Raw genomic sequence first — 23,286 nt, forward strand, 5'->3', positions numbered from 1 at the left:
ACCACAAAAGGTTTGTAGTGAATGAATAATATAAAGAGCTTACCAAATCCATGCTTTATGACGCAACATGAAAACAGATGCATTCATGAATTTATTATGTATTTATTTATTTATTTTACAATGTTACAATGTAAAGATTACAATATTTGCTCAACTTAATCCAGGGCTTCACCACTGAATAAGCAGTGAAAAACATTTTAGAATTATGATAAGAATTTAACAGAAAAAAAACACTGAAAATGCACAGTGACAAAAACATAATACAAAAGATTAATGTTCATAACAACTGGCATTTTGTAAAGAAAACTTTTACACTTGATTTCTGCTCAATAGCATAAACAGTGCACGTTTTAAACACACCCAAGAGCACTAAAATTTGAGAGAAGACTGAAACATTGACTGTTTAAGATGTTTGTACAGGCCGAAACTAGAAGTAGAACAAGATTTTTCAAGAAAAATAATATGTTGTTTTTTGCAGAGCCCATTCCCATATGTAAATAACTTCAACCTTTGTGGACAAAGCTGCTATTTGAGTTTAGGAAAATGCACAGTGTCTCTAGGAAACCCATAAAGCCAGACTCCAGCGTAGCGAGGTTGGGTGAAAGTGGTGTGAACTCTGTGGAGGAGGCTCATGGTACTTCCAGAGACGCTGTAAAATGCCAAAACCCCTGCACTGCGGTCAAAGTAAACCCCAATTCTGGGTGAGACCGGACCTGAGACGTTGGATCGGACTTTGTTATGCCAAAAGGAATAACCGATTTTGTCACAGTTTAAAGCCCAGGATTTATTATTGTTTCCTAATCCACATTCACCTGAGTCGTCTTTTCTGGGAACATTCTTGTAAGAAATTCCTACACGGACTCCCAACCCACTCCATTCCACCTCCCAGTAACAGCGGCCCGGCAGACTCTCTCTACTCAGGACCTGCCTCAAGTCACTGAATCGTTCTGGATGATAAGTATAAATCTGACCTAACCATGTAACAGAGGCACTTCTGTTTTCCTTAGACAAAAACAATCTAGTGTGAGCTGTGTTTGGGTCCAGGGTGATTTCTGCAGAATATTGTAAGAAGTCCTTTCTGGTCTTGGGTTCAGCTGGTAACAGAAAATCTTGGACTGGATTTGGTAAGACGTTGGACAGACCCTCCTCCAGAGTGAGCTGGAGTGTGTCCTTGAGTTTGGACACAGCTCTGGTCACTTCCTCAAAGTACCTCCAGTCCCCCGTGTGAATCCTGGCTGTGCTCTGTGTGTGTGGGGACAGTGAAGAGTAGAGCTGTAGAAACTGGTTATGATCCTGGGTGAGGGCCAGTACGTCCAGCTCAGAAAGGCTGCTCTTTAGCTCACTCACATCCTGCTGCAGTTGGTCCTGGAGCTTTTGGACACGGCTCAGTTGGGTCTGCTCCTCGGAGCGGATCTGCTGCTCCACTTCAGAGCGTCTTTTCTTCAGCAGACGTACCATCTGTGTGAAGCTGTCCCCACTGCACTGCAGCACTTCCCGGGCAGAGTGGGTGATGTCCTGAGCCTCCTTGTGGAGCCTCTTCACGTCTGACGTTTTGTGCTGGAGACTCTGGAGCAGCAGGGCCCTCCTGGCTGGGATCTCTGCCTGCCTCTGGGCCCTCTCTGAGGCAGAGGTCACTATGTCATGACCCTTATGTTTGTCCACAGAGCAGAGGTAACAGATGCTCTGCTGGTCTCTACGGCAGAATAATTCCATCACTTTGTCGTGTTGAGAGCAGATGTTTTCCTGGAGCCGGTGAGATGGCGCCATCAACTTGTGTTTCTGTAATGCTGCAGCATCATAATGAGGCTGTAAGTGGCGCTCACAGTATGAAGCCATGCACTGTAGACAGGACTTGACAGCTCTCAGCTTCCTCCCAGCGCACACATCACAGGACACATCCAGAGGTCCGGCATAGCAACAGGGATCAGGGGGCACTGTCTTCTTCAGCTGCTCTGCTAAACCTGATAACATGATGTTTTTAACCAGGACAGGCCTGGGGCTGAAGGTGAGGCGACATTCAGGACAGCTGTAGATCTGCTTCTCATCTTCTTGGGCCCAGTGCTGTTGGATACAGCTCCTGCAGTAGCTGTGTCCACAGGGAATAGTGACAGGATCCTTCAGTAGATCCAAGCACACGGAGCAGGAAAAGGCTTCTTGGTCGAGGGTTTTCTCTGCCATCTCTCCTGGATCAGAAACAGCTTGAATTTGAGAGAAATGAAACTTAAGAGAGTAGAGTGGGAGCCATGGGCTCCACCCACTGCTGTGTGCAGATCTGAGGAAGAAGCTGGAATCTCTGAGCCAGGCAACAGTTTAAAGTCACAGAAACATGTTTTATACTTTACTACTTCCCTATGTTTTATACTTTACTTTTTAAATATGAGACTCTGTCAACTACACAGTGTCATGTGTTACATGTATGAGACTTGAGACTATGTCTGCGAATGTCACAGGGAGAAGTTCGATGACGGCAGCATGTGGTGTGAGGAGGCAGGTTTCTTCTTGCACTCAAATTAGGAAATCTTTACACAACCCGCGCAAATTTGAATTTTGGCGCCAATTAAACTGATGTCGCAAGCTTTTTAGCAAACACAACACAAGACTGGTACAAGTAACAAAAGAATGACTCATATTTGACTCATAAGGATTTCAACTCCCTGTTTGTGCATAGTAATTGAAAGTACAGGAGCAGTCAGATGCTGGACATGCAAAGATGGTTGGGCAAAAAACTGGGAACAGTGAAAAATTAAAATACTAAATTAAAATAATAAATATAAACTAATGTGTAATTTCAAAAGTGCCACTGAAGACATATAGACCAACCGGCAGGAAGTGGTGGGAGAGCCAGGTATATATGGGTTGATTCAAGATGAACCACAGGCTGCAGCTGGTGTTGAACCATGGCTCCTCCCAGGTAGATGCAAAAGACACAAGGAAGGAGAGGGTGAAAGGAGAGAACTGAAGGTTCATGACAACAATTAAGAAATGAATAATTACTTCAGTACAACTTTCTAAATGTATAATACTTAAGGCAAATTATGAACCCATGAACTCCCTATATGGGAGGTTCTAATTAGGTAATTAGGGGAACATTTCATTAAGGTCAACAAAACATTTTTAAAATATTTTTTTTTATTATATGTTTTCAAAATATTAAGTATTTTTGAATCAATATAACAATTAAGTAATTATGACCCTAAAATTATCTAAATGAAATGGGTAACACATCAAATGTGTAACGTTACACAACGTTACACTGTATATTACAATGAGTATTTTTCAAATCTCCAAATCTTTCAAATCTCCAAATGTCCTTGCCTGGAGGAGTTCAAAGCTCTCAATTTACCGGTCAATCTACGTTCCTACCCTCACCTATGGTCATGAGCTTTAGGTAATGACCGAAAGGACAAGATTGCGGATACAAGCGGTTGAAATGAGTTTCCTCCACAGGGTGGCTGGGTGCTCCCTTAGAGACAGGTTGAGGAGCTCAGTCACATGGGAGGAGTTCGGAGTAGAGCTGCTGCTCCTCCACATCCAGAGGAGCCAGTTGAGGTGGCTTGGGCATCTATTCTGGATGACTCCTGGACGACTCCCTAGGGAGGTGTTCCAGACACGTCCCACTGGGGGACTGCATTTTAACAATATGAATTGAATGGCTCCCGTCTGTATTAAATATTATTGTCCAATAGAATGTGGAGATGGTGACGTCATCTCAGCCCAGTAATAGGAAAAGCTGCATTTACTCCCTGTAAGTACTCTCCTTTAGACAATTCCAGGATAGAAATTATCCAAATGATTTTAGTGACCATGTATGGAGTTTAAAAAACACAGCGAAGTGCTTCCTGAATTACCACATGACATCACAAGGTGAAACAGGGTGTTTTCTGTTTGAGAGAAAAACTCATACTAAATGTGCAGGATCTGTGTGTTAAACACATGTGAATGAAACAAACACAACTCCAGGTATGTTTTTGATAAGGGAACGTCATTATATAGTATAGCTTTTGTAAAAGTATTGTAAAAGTATTGTGAGATCCAAAAGTGTCAAGAAGAAGAAAGTCCTTTCACCATTTAAACAATTACTTTGACTTACATGAACACTGCATTACATTGTCTGTTTGTTTAAAGATATATTAACCATATTGTCTCTGCAAAAAAGAATAATGTTTTAGCCATGTGGGTGTTGGCCGTGGATACTACAAAATAGGGCTGAGTGATAAATCACAATTAAATCGAAATCTCAATTAGCATAAAAACAAAAATCACAAATGCTGCCAATGTTTGAGAACCACAACAAAATGCTAACCCTCTAATTTAGATCTAAGTACTTAAACATATTCTAAAATACATGTGAGTCTTGTATTAGTTTGTCAGTTCATATTTCAGTCTTTTTTATCAGGTTTTCTTAAAATGTGAACTCTGAACACAGTCTTATTATTAAAACAGAAATCCCAAATCTAATCATTAACACAATGCTTTTAAAAAAAATAAACAAATAAATAAATAAATCACAGTTGGATATTTAACCCAAATCAGTCCTACTACAGAAAGCTCTAATCCACCAAAAGTGTTTTCCCTTTATTTTGAAAATAATCAGGATGCAGTTTTACGATATAAATATACTTGACAGTGTGAAAGTGCAGAAGGAAGAAGTGGCTAATGTTTTGACACAGCACACACACTCCAGTGCGATAAGTCTCTCTATAAGATCCCCAAAAGTGCCCATGTCAGCGGGATCCTCTGAACTTTGGCCCAGACTCGGACTCTGACCCAAACTGGGACTTGGTGGAGTCCTGGGTTCAGAGCAAAGCCAATCTCTGTTGCAGAAGTGGGTAGTGCTTGTATTTTCTCCATTTATAAGTAAGTATTTTATTGTTTATATTATGTAGTAGTGGCAAACTTCTGAGTTGTGCAACATAGGCCTACTTTTTCAGAGATCACTTTACGCTGGTGCCAAAATAGAATTCAATTTATATGTATTATATATGAATGCTTTGATAAAATTGTATTTCTAATTAGTCTACTAGGCTATACGTTTTATGGAAAATGAGGTGTATGTAAGTAGAGTGGGGAGGGAGGCTTTTTAAAGTACTGAATTCACACACCGTAATTTAATTTAAGTACAAAGTTAGCAATTGGCATCATAAGTTCCAAAGTTTGATATTGTGACAGGTTGATTGTGACAGGATTCAGGGACCATAAAAATCTTCATTGAATTATCTCATTGAATTATCTCAATGTAACTGACTACTTCCACTACTACTACTACTTGAATAATATTGAAGCACAGAGCTCTTTCTTTCTCCTTTAGTTCAGTTCCCATGATGAGGAGGCTTCTGTTGGTGTCTAACTCCACTCTGCACGGCAGCGGTTATCTGGACCACTGCCAGCAGCAAATCACAGACTTCTTTGGAAAGTAAGTATTTCAATGTGCATTCCCCTAAATGATTTACACAAATTCTATAGCATTTATGTGTTTGTGTTACCAAGCGCTGTAAGTACCATGGTGTTTATGGAGTAGAATTGAAAGGATTAAAAATGAGAGAAACGGCTTATGTCAGGTGTTTTCAAGCTACAGTTTCCAGATCGAGATGGTTTAGACAAGCACAGAGGAAGGATAGGGAATACATGGTACAGAGGAGGGACAGTGAATATGTGGTACAGGGGAGCAAAATTGAACATATGGTACAGAAGAGGGAGAGTAAATGTATGGTACACAGGAGGGACAGTGAATATATGGTACAGAGAAGGACAGTGAATATATGGTACAGAGGAGGGAGAGTGAACATATGGTACAGAGGAGGACAGTCAAAATATGGTACAGAAAGAGAGTGACTATATGGTTCAGAGGAAGGGGAGTGAATATATGGTACTGAAGAGGCAGAGTGACTATATGGTACAGAGGAGAGAAAGTGAATATATTGTACAGAGGAGGGACAGTGACTATATGGGTAGAAGGATGCTGAGGTTATTGGTGTGGATGTAGAGCAGGGGTGTCAAACTCAATTTCACCGAGGGCCACATTAGCAAAATGGTTCGTCTCAAATTTGCAAAGATATAAAAAATATGTCTGTGTAACTGCATAACTCCTGATAAACTGACATTTTAAGACAGTCATACATTTAAATTTACCTTGTCGCGGGCCACATAAAATGACATGGCGGGCCAGATTTGGCCCCCGGGCCTTGAGTTTGACACATGTGATGTAGAGGATGCAAAGTGGACTCTCCATAAATAAATTCAATTCAGTTTTACTTTTCACAGTGGTCAAAGTTATGTTAAGCACATGCACACACATGTAGCATATACACATGCACTATACACTCAGAGTTTACATACTACATACAGAAGTGTATATTGTACATATATTTCTGTTTACATATGCATGGAATCTCAAGAAGCTGTACAAGTTTATGGAATGGAGTCCATCACCCTCTGCAAAACACACCATTTGATGCCTTGGCAAGTAGTGAATATATGGTACAGAGGAGGGAGAGTGAATATATGGTACAGAGGAGGGAGAGACTTTACCAGCTGTATTGGGCAAATATCAGCTAAATCTAAACAGAATCTAAACTGAAAACTGTGATGACATGATAATAATTTGACACACATTTTTGTTATTGCTCATTTTTAGGGATGTGAAGAAGGTGCTATTTGTCCCTTACGCTCTCCATGACAGAGATGGCTACACGAAAACAGCTCGAGACAAGTTTCGGACTCTAGGTATGCGTTAGTTTGTTAGTGACAATGTCATTAATAACATGGCAAAATGGTAAATGGTCACGTTTTTTATATAGCGCTTTCCCACCTTCAAGGCACTAAAAGCTCTTAAACATGGAGGAACCACTCACCCATTCACACACATTCATACACCACAGGGGGCAAGGTGGGTTAAGTGTCTTGCCCAATGACACAACAAGAGCATTCATTTGTGGGAGCTGTAATCAGTGTGAGTCAGTTGATCTGACTCACAGCTTTACATTGAGAGTGGGATTCAAACTGCCAACCTTCTGAATAAATATAGTGTGTGTGTATTTTCATTGACTTAAAATTGTAATCATGAGAGAAGTAGAGAAAAATTAAATAAAATGCATAATGTACAGTAGCAGCTCAGTCATTAAACATATAGTGACAGCTGATTTAGGGTGCGATCTCTACTGCTAATATTGCACGACGTCAGTGTGTTTTTGAGCAAGACACTTCAGCTATCTTAGTTAATGTATCAGTGCTATGTCAGATAGAGCAGTTTTGAGTGTTTTAAAATACATTTGCTTCATAATAAACGCTTATCATTGTTTCTCACCAGGTTACGAAGTGGATGGCATCCATGAGGCAGCTGACCCAGTTGAGGCTGTGCGGAAAGCAGAAGCCATATTTATAGGTGAGCAAAAACATTAGAGCTGAACAATTTTGTAACTATGATTAGATTTGTGATTTATTTTAGTAGTTGGATTCTATTCAGAAACATTATTAGAGAAGATTGGAATATGAAGTACTTACTTATTAACTATAACAAGAATCCCATACATTTCAGAGCACATTTGATATATAGATAGACCTATATTGTTCCCAAGGGGGAAATTTGTTTTCACACACTGTGTCAGTACAAAACGACGAGTGACAGAGCTATGTCGTCGCAGCAGAGCATGCGCCAGAAGTTAGCTGGGCTTTGTTAGATAATACGACTGCATATTTTGTTGTTTGCAAAGTTTTTTAAATAATTGCAGCCTTTGCGATTTGACAGTTGCAATTTAATTGTGATTAATCTTGCAGCTCTAAAAGACATTTCTGTTCTTGGGGTGGCAGAGTGGTTATGTCTTCTGCCCCTCAGTAAGGAGATTGTGGGATGAACTCCTACTTTCTCCACTTCTTCCCTCCATCCAACGACAGACATGCAGGTGCAGAAATGTCCCATAGCTCCACAATCTTTTATAAATTGTTCCATACTGTCCACATTCTACTCTAAGCCCCATAGTTGATGAGAAAAGCTCAACAGCACAATGCACAATTAAAAAGTCATTAAAATGTCATTTGTGTTTCTGTTTAGGAGGTGGCAACACATTTCGTCTGTTGAAGACCCTCTATGACAACAAGGTGGTTTCGGAGATCAGGAAGAGAGTTCTTGAGGTGATGAACAAGCCTTGCAATAACATAATATGAGGAAAAATGGTCACTGAAATAACTGTCTTTCCAGGACGGTGTTCCGTACATGGGCTCCAGTGCTGGAACCAACGTAGCCACGATTAGCATTAGCACCACCAATGACATGCCCATCGTTTACCCACCGTCCTTTGCAGCAATCGGCCTTGTCCCCTTCAACATCAACCCACACTACCTCGATCCAGATACCAACAGCCGACACATGGGGGTGAGTGGACTTCAGAGGAACTGAAATGTAGCCTACTTACATTGCTTGTTTTTTTGTTTGGAGTGAAGTGATTTTTGAGCAAAGCAATCCAATCTCCTGCCTCCCATTAAGAATGTGTGTTAGGACTAGGTAAAACAATCATTTTGGCGTTATAATTAAAATCATTATTATTTAATGTAATGTATAAAATAGGAAAACTATAGAGGAAGAATACACTGAAGGCCTATGCATGATTTGAACACAGTCCACTCCTAAATAAAGCATCTGCAGACAACTGTCAAAATGGGAGATTGGCACTTTGTGAGATTGGCATCTTCACTTCTGTTAGTCCACCCCAGGGCAGCTGTGACTACAGAAGAAGCTTAACATCTCTGAGTATGTGGAGTGAATGAAAATTGCATACCAACGAGATCTGAAGTTTCTATAAAAGGTCTTATTATTTTGTGAAAGTATTTCTTCCTTGGATTCGCCTCAAGTGTCTTTTCCTGTATGATCTCTTGCTCATGTTTACTTTCAATATTTTTTCATTTGTTGCTATCCTCAGATTAACTATGTGAGTGTTTACAGGAGACCAGGGAGCAGAGGATCACGCAGTACCATGAGGAGGTCGAAACCTGCGTTCTGGTTGGGAAAATTTGACTGTTGAACAGATTTGGTGTGTGCTGTACCACATTTGCTTAGACTCATTTTCTAATTGGGTGCAGGGTCTGAGAGAGGGCTGTATGTTGCTGGTGGAGGGAAGCAAAGCCACACTGCTGGGCTCCACAAACGCCCGCCTCTTCACCAGGTACATATCATGTCTCTGCACAATTGGCTGCAATTAAAGTAGAACTTGCTACATTTATTTAAATGTTTTTTTGTTTTTTGTTTTTTAAATCAGAAGTCAACCCAAGTAGTCATGATCTAGACTTTTTTGTCCATATTTGGTCTTTACTGAATATTACTTCAACCTTTTTGGTCTGTTTCAGAGGGAGGCCGTGTGTAGAGTATAAACCCGGCAGTGACCTGAGCTTCCTGCTGACAGACGCACACTGACCAATCACACGACAGAATCCATGTCACCACGGAGATAATTAATAGATGTGATTTTTAAAATGCCTCTAATTTGTACTGTAAAAAGGTTGTTTAAAATGAAGAATCAGACTGTGATCATCAAAACTTCAAAAAATCGGGGAAAGACTTTTGCTTTGCAATGGTACCCTCTGGTGGAATAAATCCCATATTGCACTTGAAGTCACTGAATAATAGGACTTTACACCTGTATTCCATACAGTATTTGTATAATAGAAAAAGGAGTAGTAGGCAGTAGTGTTAGTGCAGGGATTGTGCAAAAATATCTAATAATAACTATAAGAGCATTAACTTTTGTGAGAATGCTGAAATGTTTACGTGGAATTTGCTGCATTTTAGAACTTGTTTGTAAAAGACCAGTCAACTAAAGTCTGCTTTTAAGTTTAAGGAAATTCTTGGATGACTAAAAAACATGTCCTGCACATCAATTAATCCAACTAAAAGGGGGCGTGCCGCTGGTAAAAGCTCTCAAAATGATTCTAAGGATGCAAAGACAAAGACGACTATATACAGAGATGTACAAGTGAACAGCACCTTCCTAAGTGAAAAGAGAGATTAACTGTGCAGTCACTCCCAAAACTCCAAATACCTTCTCCTTTGTGCTGTGGTATAAATAAATCCTAATGAAATCATCAAACTGATCAATTGACCTAACAGATTGTTTACATGTTTTACAGCCAAAATTACTACAGTTTAAGCAATCATAGCCATTGCCCACTCCAGTTACAATAGAGTGGATAACAATAAGTCCACATGACCTATTCACCCCTGATAAAAACAGAGCATCTTAATGAAAAAAGTAATAATAATAATTTGTGGAGCAAGAAAAATAACCTTCTCCATTCTACATAAGCATCGCATTGGCTTACATACATCTGCAGAGCCATGGCCCACACCAGGTTCATTACTTCATCTCTCGCTCTGACATAGAAACACAAATATGCTCTCGGCTTTGTTTAAACACTGCTCTTATTTGAACCAGACGTCAGCGATTAGCTCATTGCTTTGGCACAGTCTTTCCCAAACAACACAGAACATGCATTACTGAAAAGATGAATGAAGATTGTTGTAACAAATAGAAAAAACAAGAATAAACAACTAAACCAGGATTATATCAAACTGACTATTGCCTAATGAAATTAAGACAAAAACTAACCCAGGAGGACTAAACTTGGAACATATCCCAGACCCAAACTTAAAGGTGTGATATGTAACTTTTCTGTAGGAGGGTACCACACCTGCATGTTTCTATGGAAGTAGTTTGTAGTTAATCTTGCAGCCCTATATAAGACAAAACAGCACAAAGGTCTAGTGTAATTCTTAGAGCAGCAGGTTAGAATGTGCAGCATCGTGTCCCGTTTCAGGCCAGGTTGCTTGTTTTCCTCATGGGATCTGGCAACCCTAACCACCAGTTATGAGTATCACCAGTCGTACCTGTACCTCAGGTTGAGAACCACAGCTCTGTCCACACTGCACACACATGTATGCTCCCTTGTGCGGATCCCAGAGGAGGTCAGACACACATTCTTCGGCACACACATCGAGGAGCAGATTCAGAGCCGCTCATGACCAAATAAGACCATGATCGCACCGTGATTTATGGACTTAAAAACAAAATACAATGCAGAATTGGCTGCAGCGCAAAACCAAATTTAATATGCTCTTGACCTGTGTTGGAATAATACTGCATATACTGTCTACCAACTAACATTACCAGTCAGTACAAAATCTCTTTGTACCAAATATACTCTCCCAAGGACCATTTGTGTATGCAAAAAATGTAGTAAATTGCCTGGTCTGGAATCCCTCCTTCTCTCTCTTCTAGTACAGTAGATCTGGGACCACAGAGCACATCAGACTGTGTATTTGTAGCACATGTCTCATGCAGAAGACATCCTCTCGAACAGTCTGGTCTAATTCAGTACAAAATATAACTTGTTTTATTATTTGTGACCAAACCAGGCCAATGGCCTTTGTAAAGTATATTAAATGCATGTAGTCACTGCTCGCCTATACACAGTACCTAGATCAAGGACTGTAATGGGCTACTGTAGTAACTCTTGATTCCAAAAACTTTTTTTTAATGCCAATAGTATGCATTCTTTCTTCAGGCCACAAAGTTACTGTTAAACAGTACCCAGCCCTCATTTCTATTACTACTATATTCAAAACCCACCGAGTAATGAATAATACGTATGTAGTACTCTTTTTCTCATAAATTATTCTAACTAATAAATGTACCTGACTTCAAATTAAAATGCAATCTTTAAAATCAATTTCCCCAAAAACTGCCCTGAGTTATGTCTCAATTTCACTGGATTCCATTAAACATTAATATTAGTGTATTTTAAAATGCATTAATGAGATCTCAGTCCTACCTCCACTCCCTCCTCAAAGGTTGATGTTCAGTGGATATAGCAGTTTGGATGGTTGGGCGTCCGGGTGACCAGGATCAAACTGAAATTCAAACCAAACATTTGTATTAGTCGACTAATCATTTCATTTAGATTATAAGAATTTATATGGAACAACAGCAGAATGGAGAAAATGAACTAGTACATTTCTGCTTAAATAGTTATTTTTGCATGAACTCCACAGCAGGTGTAGTTTTGTGAGTGCAGTTTGGGTCAGATACATAGAGATGCGTAATAGTTATGAAAGCTTTTGCCACACCTCATTTTTAGTCGACATCTTTAGTCGCACAAGAATTTCTTTCTTTACAGCACTACAAATTTACTTCTAACCTCAAACACATCTACAGAAGATTAGACAACTTTTCCACTATTGAAATAGATCTATGTAATTGTTTTGTTTGGAGATGATGAAGCTCTTGAACTGGCATTTTAGGCTGAAGTTGAACAGTACACAAAAGGTTATTTGTTTTTTTCATTAGTAAGAAGCTTTAGTAGTTTTAGTTTAGTAGTAAGAGCTTAAGATGGCAAAGTGATGATAAACACAGAGGTGGTTAAGTTATAATAACACAATGACCAACCGGTAATACTCTGAAAATTTGAATTCGGTGAGAAAATCATGTAATGATCAGATTTTTTGTGTTTAGTTCAGGGCTGACACCTTTTGTTCTTCTTGTAGCTGTTCATGCGTTGTGGTTAATGTAACTGCTGATGCCTGTGACATTTATTTGCTATGCTGACAAATTTGTGTGAAGGTTCTATAGGATCTGTCGGCAACTTCACTACTTCTTGTCCAATTTTTATCTCTGTGGGGTTTTTGCCAAGTCATACTAAAATGAATAAATATTTAAACATCAGGCAGTGGACAGGGAGCTGCAGGTGGATGTCACTGTCATTTTAAAAACTACACAAATAAAATGAATACTTCACCGAAGGATTTATTATGCCAATTTTAGGGCATAATAAATATTAAAATAACACCACAAACTGAAGTATTCTATATTTAAAAAAATAATAATAATAAAAAAAATAAATAAATAATAATAATAATAATAATGCCTTACACTTGTAATGCGCTAAATAATCAGGTCTTATTTATTTATCAGGTAAGCTGTAGTAGGCTACTCTTTAGCCCTTATAGACATGTGAGTCAAGAAATTAGTTTGCTGTAAGACTCACACAATATCAAAAGGATTATGGTCTTTTATATTTACTTGCATCAGCACAACTTCATGTTTCGACCTCATCCTATTTGGAGCAATACCAAGGAGGCTCTTCTGAGGCGATGCAGTCCATGTGGCTACAAAATGTAATTAAAACTGCAAGCAGTGATAAAGGCCCTCACCACCCCTTGCGACCGCGGGGTACACGCCACCGCGGAGATCCTGCCTTTCGTTCCCGCTTACATCGCCCCTCCCCCCAAAATCAGCGTCTCAGTAATACTACTCCATTAATTCCAATGAGACCATTTATGACATTGTCACGCCTGAACGGTTGGAAATAGAGACATGTCTTCATTGGCTTTTTTGTTCAGTATGATGAGAGGAATATGTGTACCAAATTTCAATGGTCTATGACAAAGTAATTATTTTTCATCCCAGTTAACCAAAACCATGTATTTCAATTAGAAATGTCAGACGTTGCCATGGCAACACCTTTGAAAATAGAGGTATGGTGTCATTGACTTTTTTGTTCAGTATAGGAATAGGGATGTCCATGTCAAATTTGAAATGTTTGTGACAAAGTAATTTTTTTGCGTATTTCAAAGGGGGCGCTGTGGAGCAATGTAATATTTGACATATGTGAATTGCACATCTATGCACTCAGATCAAGATTTTGAACAAAACGTATATTAATGCCAGGAAATAGGAAACTGCATGTTTGAGTTACAGGCTATTTAATACTTCAAAAAACGTCTTTTTTATTTGCAGGCTGGCCACACCCACATTTTATAAATTAAAAAAATCCAAGGGAGTAGTTTATAATCCCACATGGGTCTAGTAAATTGTGACCATTTTGCAAGTTTCTTGAATGAAATTCCACGGCGCAAAAAATCCAAATGTGAGAGGTAAAATTTTGAAAAAATGGGGTTCTGCCCACAATGGCCAACTTCCTGTAGGGTTTAGGGTGGGGTCATAATATAATTTTTTACTTGTCTTGACATGTTCTATGTTTATACCAAATTTAATTTGTCTACGATGAAAAAGGTCTCTCATTGCCGTAATGTATTTTAATTTTTGAGGTGACGCTATTGAGTCATTTTGATACATACATTTTTTTGAACATCAAAATACAAATTTTTTTGCCGATCTTGAATTTTAGGCCATAGTTTGATGAGTGTAGAGCATCTATTTAGTCTACAACAAAGTGCAGTACTCTGAACCCCATTCATTTAAATGACACATTTATTATGTTACCACGGTAACATAGTTGAAAATAGAGGTATGTTCTCATTGGCTTTTTTGATCAACATGAGAAGAAGGATATATGTGCCAAATTTCAATTGTCTATGAGAAACTTTGTAAAATCAAATGAATTGGGGTTGTTAGGGGTCGCTACCGAGTCATTTTTCAATATTTTTCAGTAGGAATTTAAAAAAACTAAATTTTTCGCCAATCTTGAATTTTGGATCCAATAAAATTGAGTTTTCGTTAACATTCAGGGGGTCAAAAATGAGTTCAATCCGGCACGTATAATAATAATAATAATGGAAATTTTTTTTCCACCCATTATTTTTCTCCTAAACCATAACAGCTACAGTCATGTGACTTTCTCACATTGTGCCCCATCACAAATAAGGCCCCTGTGAATTTTTTCACAAGTGCACGACAAATCGATTGTCTTCAACGAATTTTTGAAAATGAAACTTGAAGAGGGCGCTAGAGAGCCATTTTGTGAGAGAGTGCCTTGATTTGCATATCATTGCGTTCAGCTCACAAATGTGCATAAACGCTGTATTAGCGTTTTCCCAACAAAAAATGTGTGAAAGAGAAATATTTTTTTGAAATATTCGAAAAATTGCGATTTTGTTGAAAATTCACCCTGACCACACCCAAAGTCATAATCAAAATATAATTGATAATCTTTAATCACACATGTGTTTAGTGGGATTTGACCAAATTTGACGTGTTTGTGATGAAAACTGTGCGAGAAAATGTCCTGAATGCGAGGGTGTGCACTTTTGTCGTTCCCGGGTTTGATCCAATATGGCAGACTTCCTGTACATTATAGAGTGGGGCCATAATATCATTTTTGTCATGTCTCGACATGTACAATTTTTTGATGTGAGTTTCAGATTTTTACTTTGACTTTTTTCCAAGTCGGGCTCCCATTGGCCCCATGAAAATCAAAGTTTGAGGTGGCGCTACCGAGTCGTGTTTCGTTATTTTTTCTCGGGGTCTTTTGTGACAATTAGAGCTCGTCGAGTTCTAATTTCTGACACCACTCACTGCCATGTCGGGGCGTGTTTACTACTTGATTTTTGCCATTTTCCACGCTCCAGACGCGGTTTTAATGAGTCCCTCGCCGGGACGTTGTCCCAGGCTCGGGCCTAATGAACTGGCACGGCATAGAAGGTAAACAGCGCCCCCTACTGGTATTAAAGTGGTTTAGCCACAGATCAAATTAAACCTGCGCAAATACCGAATCGTTAAACTTTAATGTCCCAACTTTATGTACAACTAATCAGTGTTCTCTGGTTTATAGACTATGAATGTAAAAATGATCTCTGTTATTATGTTTTCGCAAGGTATATTTTGTTAAAGTTATGAAGTAGCTACAATTGAGAAAAAATCACCTTGAACGTTATATTTGCCCATTGATATTCAATCTAAACAGAAATAAACGGGTGCGACGAAATAATAAAAAATAATGTACATAATGTATGTAACGTATGCGCAAAGACACCAGTGGAAGTACGGTCCGTGGTGTAGGCATGTCCCATTTCGACAAGATGGCGGTTACACTGAGGAGTACACATTTTCGGCCGGGTACTTCGATCGGTACTTAGGGGAGTACTTCGAATGGTGCATTTGGCGAATTGGGACACTGTCTATGATTCATCAAACAGGCTTCCACACTTCAAACTTTGTTGGCTGTAATCAGGGCAGTGATGTATGATGTCAGATAGAAAAAAGGAGTCAGAACAGTAGACCATGCTATTAGAACACCTTATATACAATTTAGTAGAAAAAAGCAAGTTTATTTAGCAGGCTTTGAGGTCAAAAAGCTCTAATAATAGTGTTTTATTGTCAGAGAATCAGAAAAAATGCAAGTTGTTAGCTTTGCCATCACTGCAAAACTTCATACATTACTCATTGTGGTGAGTAGTTAGGATGCTCTGCTTAAAGTCAGTGAGGAATAACTTTGGACTGCTGCAAATCATTTAAAATGAACTAGTTTGTTTTTTCACATTTTTAAGACAGTAAAAATCAGTGACGTTCAGCCTTTAGGTCTGTGAGCCTGTATCATTAGAAAAGTGTCAGATAGTGTTGATGTTGCACCTCACCAAAGCAATCTCCTAGTTTGTGAATTCACTTCACTAATGCAGGTGAATGGTGGAACGGTAAAATGTATGGTGATTCAAAACTACACAACTAACAGGCCTTGTTTCTTCAATGATAGAATTTCACTGAAATAATCAGAATATCTATGTCTATGTGTCTAATTATGTATTTACTTAAAGAGGGGTATTATACAAAATAGACTTTTTTTGGAGTTTTCTTGTTATAATGTTGTTCCCTCATCAAAAACATGCCTCAAGTGGTTTTAAATGTCATCCATGCATGTTTGAGTCCGTTCAAACCCTCCTTACAGTTAGCTGAACGATTCTGTCCAATGCTCCGTCCACAAATATACAAAAACATGATACCAAACAGTACACAATAACTTGACAAACCTGATGTGATGTGTAGTTTCATAGCGGGGTGCACACTGATTGTGCTGTGATAGTGCTCTGAAGGGGGAGTGACTTGACGCAGAGAGCAAAGAGAGGGGAGACTCTGAGCGTCACAAACAAAACTGAAACTTATTTAACATGTTAATACATTGTTTTCTGTGAATATAGCATTTTCAAAACAATAAAAGGTAACATTGTGATCTAAATATGTCATCTGTTAGCAGTTAATACTCTCCAGAAGTAAAATACTCCCTCTTTAACATCTGCACCAGTGACAGAACAGTCCCTTGTTGTAGATAGACTGTTTCTGACAGCACGGCCTGACAAACTGTAGTGTGTCATGGTGGCTGAGTGGCTCGCACTCATGCCTCACAACAAGAAGGTTATGGGTTTGATTCTGGTTTCCACTATCAACACAGAGCACACACATGCACAGCTAAGGCCCTGACAAAAACTAACTCTGGAGATCTGGAAATGGCTCACCAAGTGCTGCACTGTGCGCCCACTGCTCCTGGAAGCTTGCATAAGAGGTGTAGATGGATGGGTTAGAGGTAGAGGACAAATTTCTCTATGGGGACAATAAAGTGTTCTTTAAAGTAGACCTATTCTGCAAAATAGTTTTTTCAGAGCTTCTAATCATGTTATAGTTGTTTCTCCTTCTCATTTCCCCTCTCAAATTTGTTTTTGAAGTGGTTTGTGCATGTCTTTAATCTCTTACTTTCATTATTTATTGTCACCATCTTGCCAATCAACTCTCGTTTTCACCGCTACTGGCTTACACCCACTGCTCTGTACTTACTTCAACCTTCAATTTTATTTTCTTAATCAGTGATACACATAGTAATTTTGATACAAACAAAAAAAATAAATAAAAATCTACTACTATATAGATTGTACATGGTTTCTTTGTGTATTTTCTCAAATTTAAATGAAATGTATTTGTTTTCTAAAATGGTCTTTTGTCATTTTCTAATGAAAATGAAAGTTAATGAAAGGTGCAGTTAATGAAGGAAAAACTCACAATGGTCACAAAAATAACTTGAATCTGACAAAAGTAATAATAAATAAAAATTCTATGAAATTTAACCAATGAAAGTCAGACATTACTTTTCAGCCATGCTTCAACAGAACTATTTTAAAAATAAACGTATATAAGAAGTCTGGACAACCTTCCTTATCGAAGGGAACCAACAACTTTGTCCACATGTTCATCTGCACAGGTGTCCACAGCACAGAGGACATCAGAGCAAGTATCTGCACAGCTGTCACCTCTACTGGAGCAAAGTACAATCCGTCAGTAGTATTAACAGGGAACTTGGATTATTTTAGTTTGGGAAACAAAGATGAACAGGCCACATTAGAAATCTGACACATTTATTAATTTCAGCCTGGATATTTTAAGCTTGTGGACTTTGAACAGAGAGGGACATTCAGCAAATTGTCAAAGAGAGTCTGCTGTCCCGACATCGAGACAGGTCGGCCTATGATGCCATGTAATAGGAGCTATTGATCATATTTAACAGGCTTTGGGTTATATACACTGGTGGAAAATAAGTAAGTAAAGTTTAAAGTAGATACTTTTTACCTGTACTTCACTTTGAGAGCAGGTATCTGTACTTTCTACTTACTACATTTTTGAACTGAGCTGAAAAGTAAAAGTATGCTTACTATTGTTTGAGCCCTGCTGAAAAGGTTGAGGGTTTATTTTTAACACGTTCATAATTTGAGCAAACAAAAATATACAAATAAAAACAACTAGATGGAGTCGTTCTTATTGAACAAAATTCAGCACAAATCTTTTTTTTTTTTAATTTTTTATTTATAAAATTTTTAAACAATTTAAACAATAAAACAGAACAAATGTAGCGTCAAACCAGGGTGTAAAAAGAAAAAGTATCACATGTTGGGTAAGGGGAAATCAAAGTTACATAGAAAACAAAATAAAGAAAAATTCCAAAATTCAGGACTGTGCGGGCGTCCTCGGTCAGCCCTATATAAAGTCTGTTCTACTTTGTCTAATGTATTTGAGCCACTCCTTCCAAACTCTGTTAAATTTGTCCACTTCAAGCCTTACGGAAGCCGTCACTTTCTCCATATTATAGATGTTGAGCATAACATCGACCCATTCTTCCACCCGAGGCACCAGATCAGTTCGCCATCTTCTTGTGATTGCTTTTTTACTAGCCAAAATCATTATTCTCATCATTTCACAATCTTCCTTTCTTCTCAAATTCAAAATTTCGATTTTTCCTAGATAAAAAATTTCAAAACTTAATGGAAATTTAATATTCAATACTTAATCTATGATATTTTTTATGTCAATCCAATACTGGATTATCGAAGGGCAACCCCAGAAGATGTGGAAGTGGTCTGCTTTATCAGCACCACAAGATCTCCAACATTTTGTGTCTGCATACTTTCTCTGTGCCGGGGTTAAGAAAAAACGTATTATAGTCTTCCATCCATACTCCCTCCAAAACCATGACCTGGTAGTTTTCCATTGATAAGCACTTATTTGTTCCCAATCCGCTCCTAAAATTTTAATGTTTGCTTCCCTTTCCCATCTTCCCTTCACATATTCTGTGGTGTCCGCTTTCAGATCCTCTAATGCTGTGTACAATTTTGAAATAATTTTCCTACTTAACTCTGATTTAGAAGCATCTATGATAATTTTCAAGACATCTATCTGCTGTAAATCAAACTTCATGCTTTTTTGTTCTTGTTTTAGATAATGCCTTAGTTGCAGGTATCTATGAAAATCCTGATTACCTAGATTGTAGAGTTCTTTTAACTGCTGAAAACTCATCACGTCCCCTCTTTGAATTATTTCCCAGTGCATTTTTGGACCATTTTTCCACATCTTAAAAGTGCTATCCAATTTGTTTGGCTCAAAGTCCGTGTCATATGCAATCCATCTCAATAATCTGCACTGTTCTATTAACTTGTGCTTTTTCATATCAGCACAAATCTTTATTAATCAAAATCAATACATTTGAAGACTTACAGGACCTCAACATATGCGCAAAATGACTTCTTACTCTTTAAGTATATCTTGAACAGGTACTTTCTTTGCTCCTATATGTGGACTTTTACTTAAAGACTGAGCACATTATAGACCATTATAGCTCGCCTAGACTTTTCTTTTTTTTAGCTATAAAAATCATGTTAAATGAAGTATCAGCATGTACTTTTGCCCTTTTTCACACAACTACCTCTATTTTACAAATCTGTCCTTATTTTTATTTTGATGCATCAAATAAATGTGTAATACCAGTTTAAGTAGAAGAAAAATTTAAAAACGAATGTACTTTTGTGTAACTTTTATGCAAGCAAAGATTTAAAAAACTATCTGACCAGCTCAGAAACACTTTATAAAACATATTTGAACAATAATCAATATATATACAAGAGATTATGTAGATTGTACTTAGGGTTAGGTTTTTACAGCCTTTCCTATAAAAAAAAGTCAGGCGTTTTTGCAGCTAAGACATTGATTTTGCCAGGTCAAATTTTTTGGAATGTTTACGAAAGACTATGTGAAGTTCTGCAGCTTATGAGTTGTAATCTTTAGTAAAATATCCTTTTTGGAATATTTAGAAATGGTTTAAAATCAGTGCATTGATCATTATGTACAATAACAAGTGAAAAAACAAAAGTAAGAAAATCAGAAATTATTTTATATTTCAGTGAAGAGGAAATCGAACAATAAATCAACAGTGCAATATTATATACATTTACAAAATTAATAGAAATATAAACACGAACAGTGAAACATTATATACAATTTACAAAATGAACTGAAATATAAACACGAATAGTGAAACATTATATACAATAATTTACAAAATAAAGGGCTTTCAATGTCTTTTACTGTTCTGATTCAGGCAGAGTGTGGTACATCCTGAAACAGTTCCTGTCCACCTGCAAGCAAAGCCCCACCTTACACTCCTCACACTGCCAGGGAGTGCAGCGTCTGCAGAGCACACACTGACGCCGTCCCATACTGGCCTTTTGCCTTTTTGATTGTCCAGAACTGGTGGGGACAGGGAGGTGGTTGGAGGTGGGCACTTTGGGCTTTGTTTTTAGGGGAACTCCTAACAGTTGTGATGTCAGTAGCTCCTGAAAGTCCTGCCTTGTGGGGGGTCTCTCGCCACGGATGGTCGACATCTCTTTGTAAATAATAAAGCTATGGGTAACAGCAATGTCCAACATGTGTTGGAAAACGGTGATGTACCACCTCCGTGTTTTTCTGTGGACCGTGTTAGTGCCCAGCAGCTGGTCAGATGTGTCCACTCCTCCCATGTAGCGGTTGTACTCACCCACCGCTGTGGGCCTGGGGATAGGCACCCGTTCATATGTGCCATCTGCCTTCTTCCTCCACCGCAGCACCGTCTCTCCAGCGTACACCGAGTGGACATTTGTACACATGGACACCTCCCTTGTGTCCATCCACTTCACAAATAAAAGGTCTCCGTCCCTCGACCAGCGAATGGACCCTCGTGGAGATCTCTTTGTCAGGGCGTTCTCTGTTGTTGTGGGAACCCCGATCCTCCCCTGCCTGTAAGTTCCACAGGCTCCAAACCCTTGCTGACCCAGGTGGCGGAAGAGTAGTGGGCTGGTGTAAAAATTGTCACAATAGACAATATACCCACTTCCCAAGTAGTCCTTGTTGACAAGGGAGGAAACGACATCAAATGAAAGTCCATTCACTGAGCTTTGGGATTTTTTTCCGGTGTACAGCTGGTAGTCAACGGTGTAGCCATTTTTGTCTGCCAGTACAAAAAATTTCAGGCCCCATTTTGTAGGTTTGTCCCTCATGTACTGCTTGAAGGACAGCCTTGCTTTGGTGGCTACCATCCGTTCGTCCACTGAAATGTGCTGTCGAGGATGGTAAACAGCCATGCAGCGGGTCCGCAGCATGTCAAGAAGTGGCTGGACACGGTGAAGGACGTCATACTTCTCAGTTCCCCTGGCTAAGTCATTTTGGCCATCTTCTTCAGGGTCACTGATGTGGAAAAAGGACAAAATGCTCTTGAACCTGTCCCGTGTCATGACAGTAGCAGGGAAGGGCACTTCAAAGATGGTCTGTTTTCTCCAGAAGTCTGTCATTTTAGGGAGGTTCATCACTCCCATGTAGAGCAGAAGACCGATGAATTTCTTCAGCTCGTCAGGGGTTACATCAGTCCAGTGATATTTCCTCCCTCTCTCCTGGTGTCGAGCTGCACTTTTGTTAGTGTTGGAGCATAGTAACCTCCACACCTCTGCATCAAAAAACCTGGAGAAAATGTCGAGAGGAGTGTGTGTCCCAGTTTTTAGAGGAGCTTGGATTCCTGGTGTCCGCCTGGGAACAAACTTCAGTTTTGGTGGCGCCACATCAGGATCCTCTTCGGTCTTCCATGCCCTGGAAGTGGGACTAGGTGGTGTGCAGCTCCTGAAAGTGCCCCCCTGCGACTACTGTGGCCACCAGATGGTTCATCTCTCAAATTCATACTGAAAAAAAAAGAAAATAATAACAAAAAAAAATTGGTGTGATAATTGTATGATAACATTGTGATAAAAAGACAGATTTGCTTCAGTTTATTACTTACTCAGGTGAATCTGGCAAGACGCTCGCTCCCTCGCTCACTGCCTCCTCAGCACTGTCCACCTCCATGGAGACACCCTCCTCTATGAAGCGCTGTGGTGGCTTGGGTACCCGAGCTGACCTCCTCAAACAATCCAGCTTTACTCCTGATGTAGAAGCTGGACTGTGGGGTGACCTGCTCCTGTCACCTCCTCTCTTTCGCCCCCGTGGCCTACAGCGACCCCTCAAAGGTTCCATGACATGGCTTGTTGTAAAAAAAAAAAAACATAATTTAGTTGTCTGTCTAGTTGTTGACATTTTATTTGGTGTTTCTATTGTGCCAATGAATTTGTTCACAATGCATTCATAATTTAGTGCTTATGTGTCTAATGGTTTTACATATGCATATACTAGATTAGTATTTTATTTGCAATACAGCAAACGATACTATTTTTGGCGCTCCAAAAACTTTTACGCGCGCCAATACAACTCGCGCCAAGCAGCTTTACTCCCGCGTAATACAGATTTGCGCACGTAGTATCTACTATAGAACACCAGTACTGTACTTTACAGAGATAGCAGATTTACTGTAACTTACAAGCCTTCTTTGCACGTTAGCTGTTATAATTTAGATAATGAAATGTCGTCTTTGACGACACTTACCTGGAGTGAGAGGACCGCAGACCGGGTGCGTCTCCTCCGCCCACCAGACAAGCGTCCTTCTCTCCGCTCTCCGCTCTCCGCCACAAAATCCGCCTCCTTCTTCCCTGTTTTTTGCTTTGAAAACATGGCCAAATAATACTACCTGCCCAACGATGTAAATGATGGCAAAAACTTGACTGAACGAACTGTAACTCCCACTACTACTGCGAGGCTCTCCACAGTGACGCCTCAGCAGTGACTGTGAGAATCCCCGCGCACCTGCGCTCTGATTGGTCGTCTCCGAGGGACGACGTAAGCACATGACCGTAATGAC

The 23,286-nt window shown here is 39.2% G+C and overlaps 3 protein-coding genes across 3 annotated transcripts; 1 reads left to right on the forward strand and 2 right to left on the reverse strand.

Moving 5' to 3' along the window:
* Positions 1-167: 167 nt before the first annotated feature.
* Positions 168-2,186, reverse strand: LOC117389653 (tripartite motif-containing protein 16-like). The gene has a single exon (XM_033987352.2). It carries the CDS (start codon positions 2,176-2,178, stop codon positions 526-528), a length of 1,653 nt encoding a protein of 550 aa, XP_033843243.1. The 5' UTR covers positions 2,179-2,186; the 3' UTR covers positions 168-525.
* A 2,444-nt stretch (positions 2,187-4,630) lies between these two features.
* si:dkey-69o16.5 (Alpha-aspartyl dipeptidase-like) lies at positions 4,631-10,589 on the forward strand. The gene is made up of 9 exons (XM_033986890.2): positions 4,631-4,857; positions 5,309-5,413; positions 6,635-6,723; positions 7,307-7,381; positions 8,048-8,127; positions 8,195-8,368; positions 8,936-8,992; positions 9,073-9,155; positions 9,337-10,589. The coding sequence occupies exons 2-9, from the start codon at positions 5,319-5,321 to the stop codon at positions 9,401-9,403; spliced, it is 720 nt and encodes a 239-aa protein (XP_033842781.1). The 5' UTR covers positions 4,631-4,857; positions 5,309-5,318; the 3' UTR covers positions 9,404-10,589.
* A 10,025-nt stretch (positions 10,590-20,614) lies between these two features.
* Positions 20,615-22,400, reverse strand: LOC117388922 (piggyBac transposable element-derived protein 4-like). The gene is made up of 2 exons (XM_033986477.1): positions 22,336-22,400; positions 20,615-22,022 (listed from the first exon to the last, which is right to left on the reverse strand). The coding sequence occupies exons 1-2, from the start codon at positions 22,398-22,400 to the stop codon at positions 20,615-20,617; spliced, it is 1,473 nt and encodes a 490-aa protein (XP_033842368.1).
* Positions 22,401-23,286: the final 886 nt, after the last annotated feature.

Source organism: Periophthalmus magnuspinnatus, chromosome 21 (assembly GCF_009829125.3).
Source record: "Periophthalmus magnuspinnatus isolate fPerMag1 chromosome 21, fPerMag1.2.pri, whole genome shotgun sequence".
In the NCBI taxonomy this organism is placed as follows: domain Eukaryota; kingdom Metazoa; phylum Chordata; class Actinopteri; order Gobiiformes; family Gobiidae; genus Periophthalmus; species Periophthalmus magnuspinnatus.

What these genes read in the sequence shown, in the direction of transcription:
- LOC117389653 (XM_033987352.2), bottom strand. Translation starts at nt 2,178, where the DNA reads ATGGCAGAGAAAACCCTCGACCAAGAAGCCTTTTCCTGCTCCGTGTGC.
- si:dkey-69o16.5 (XM_033986890.2), top strand. Translation starts at nt 5,319, where the DNA reads ATGATGAGGAGGCTTCTGTTGGTGTCTAACTCCACTCTGCACGGCAGC. An exon ending in AGGTCGAAACCTGCGTTCTG is followed by an intron (nt 8,993 to 9,072) that starts GTTGGGAAAATT and finishes AATTGGGTGCAG; the next exon opens with GGTCTGAGAGAGGGCTGTAT. An exon ending in AACGCCCGCCTCTTCACCAG is followed by an intron (nt 9,156 to 9,336) that starts GTACATATCATG and finishes GGTCTGTTTCAG; the next exon opens with AGGGAGGCCGTGTGTAGAGT.
- LOC117388922 (XM_033986477.1), bottom strand. Translation starts at nt 22,400, where the DNA reads ATGGAGGTGGACAGTGCTGAGGAGGCAGTGAGCGAGGGAGCGAGCGTC. An exon ending in GTCTTGCCAGATTCACCTGA is followed by an intron (nt 22,023 to 22,335) that starts GTAAGTAATAAA and finishes CATTTTCTCCAG; the next exon opens with GTTTTTTGATGCAGAGGTGT.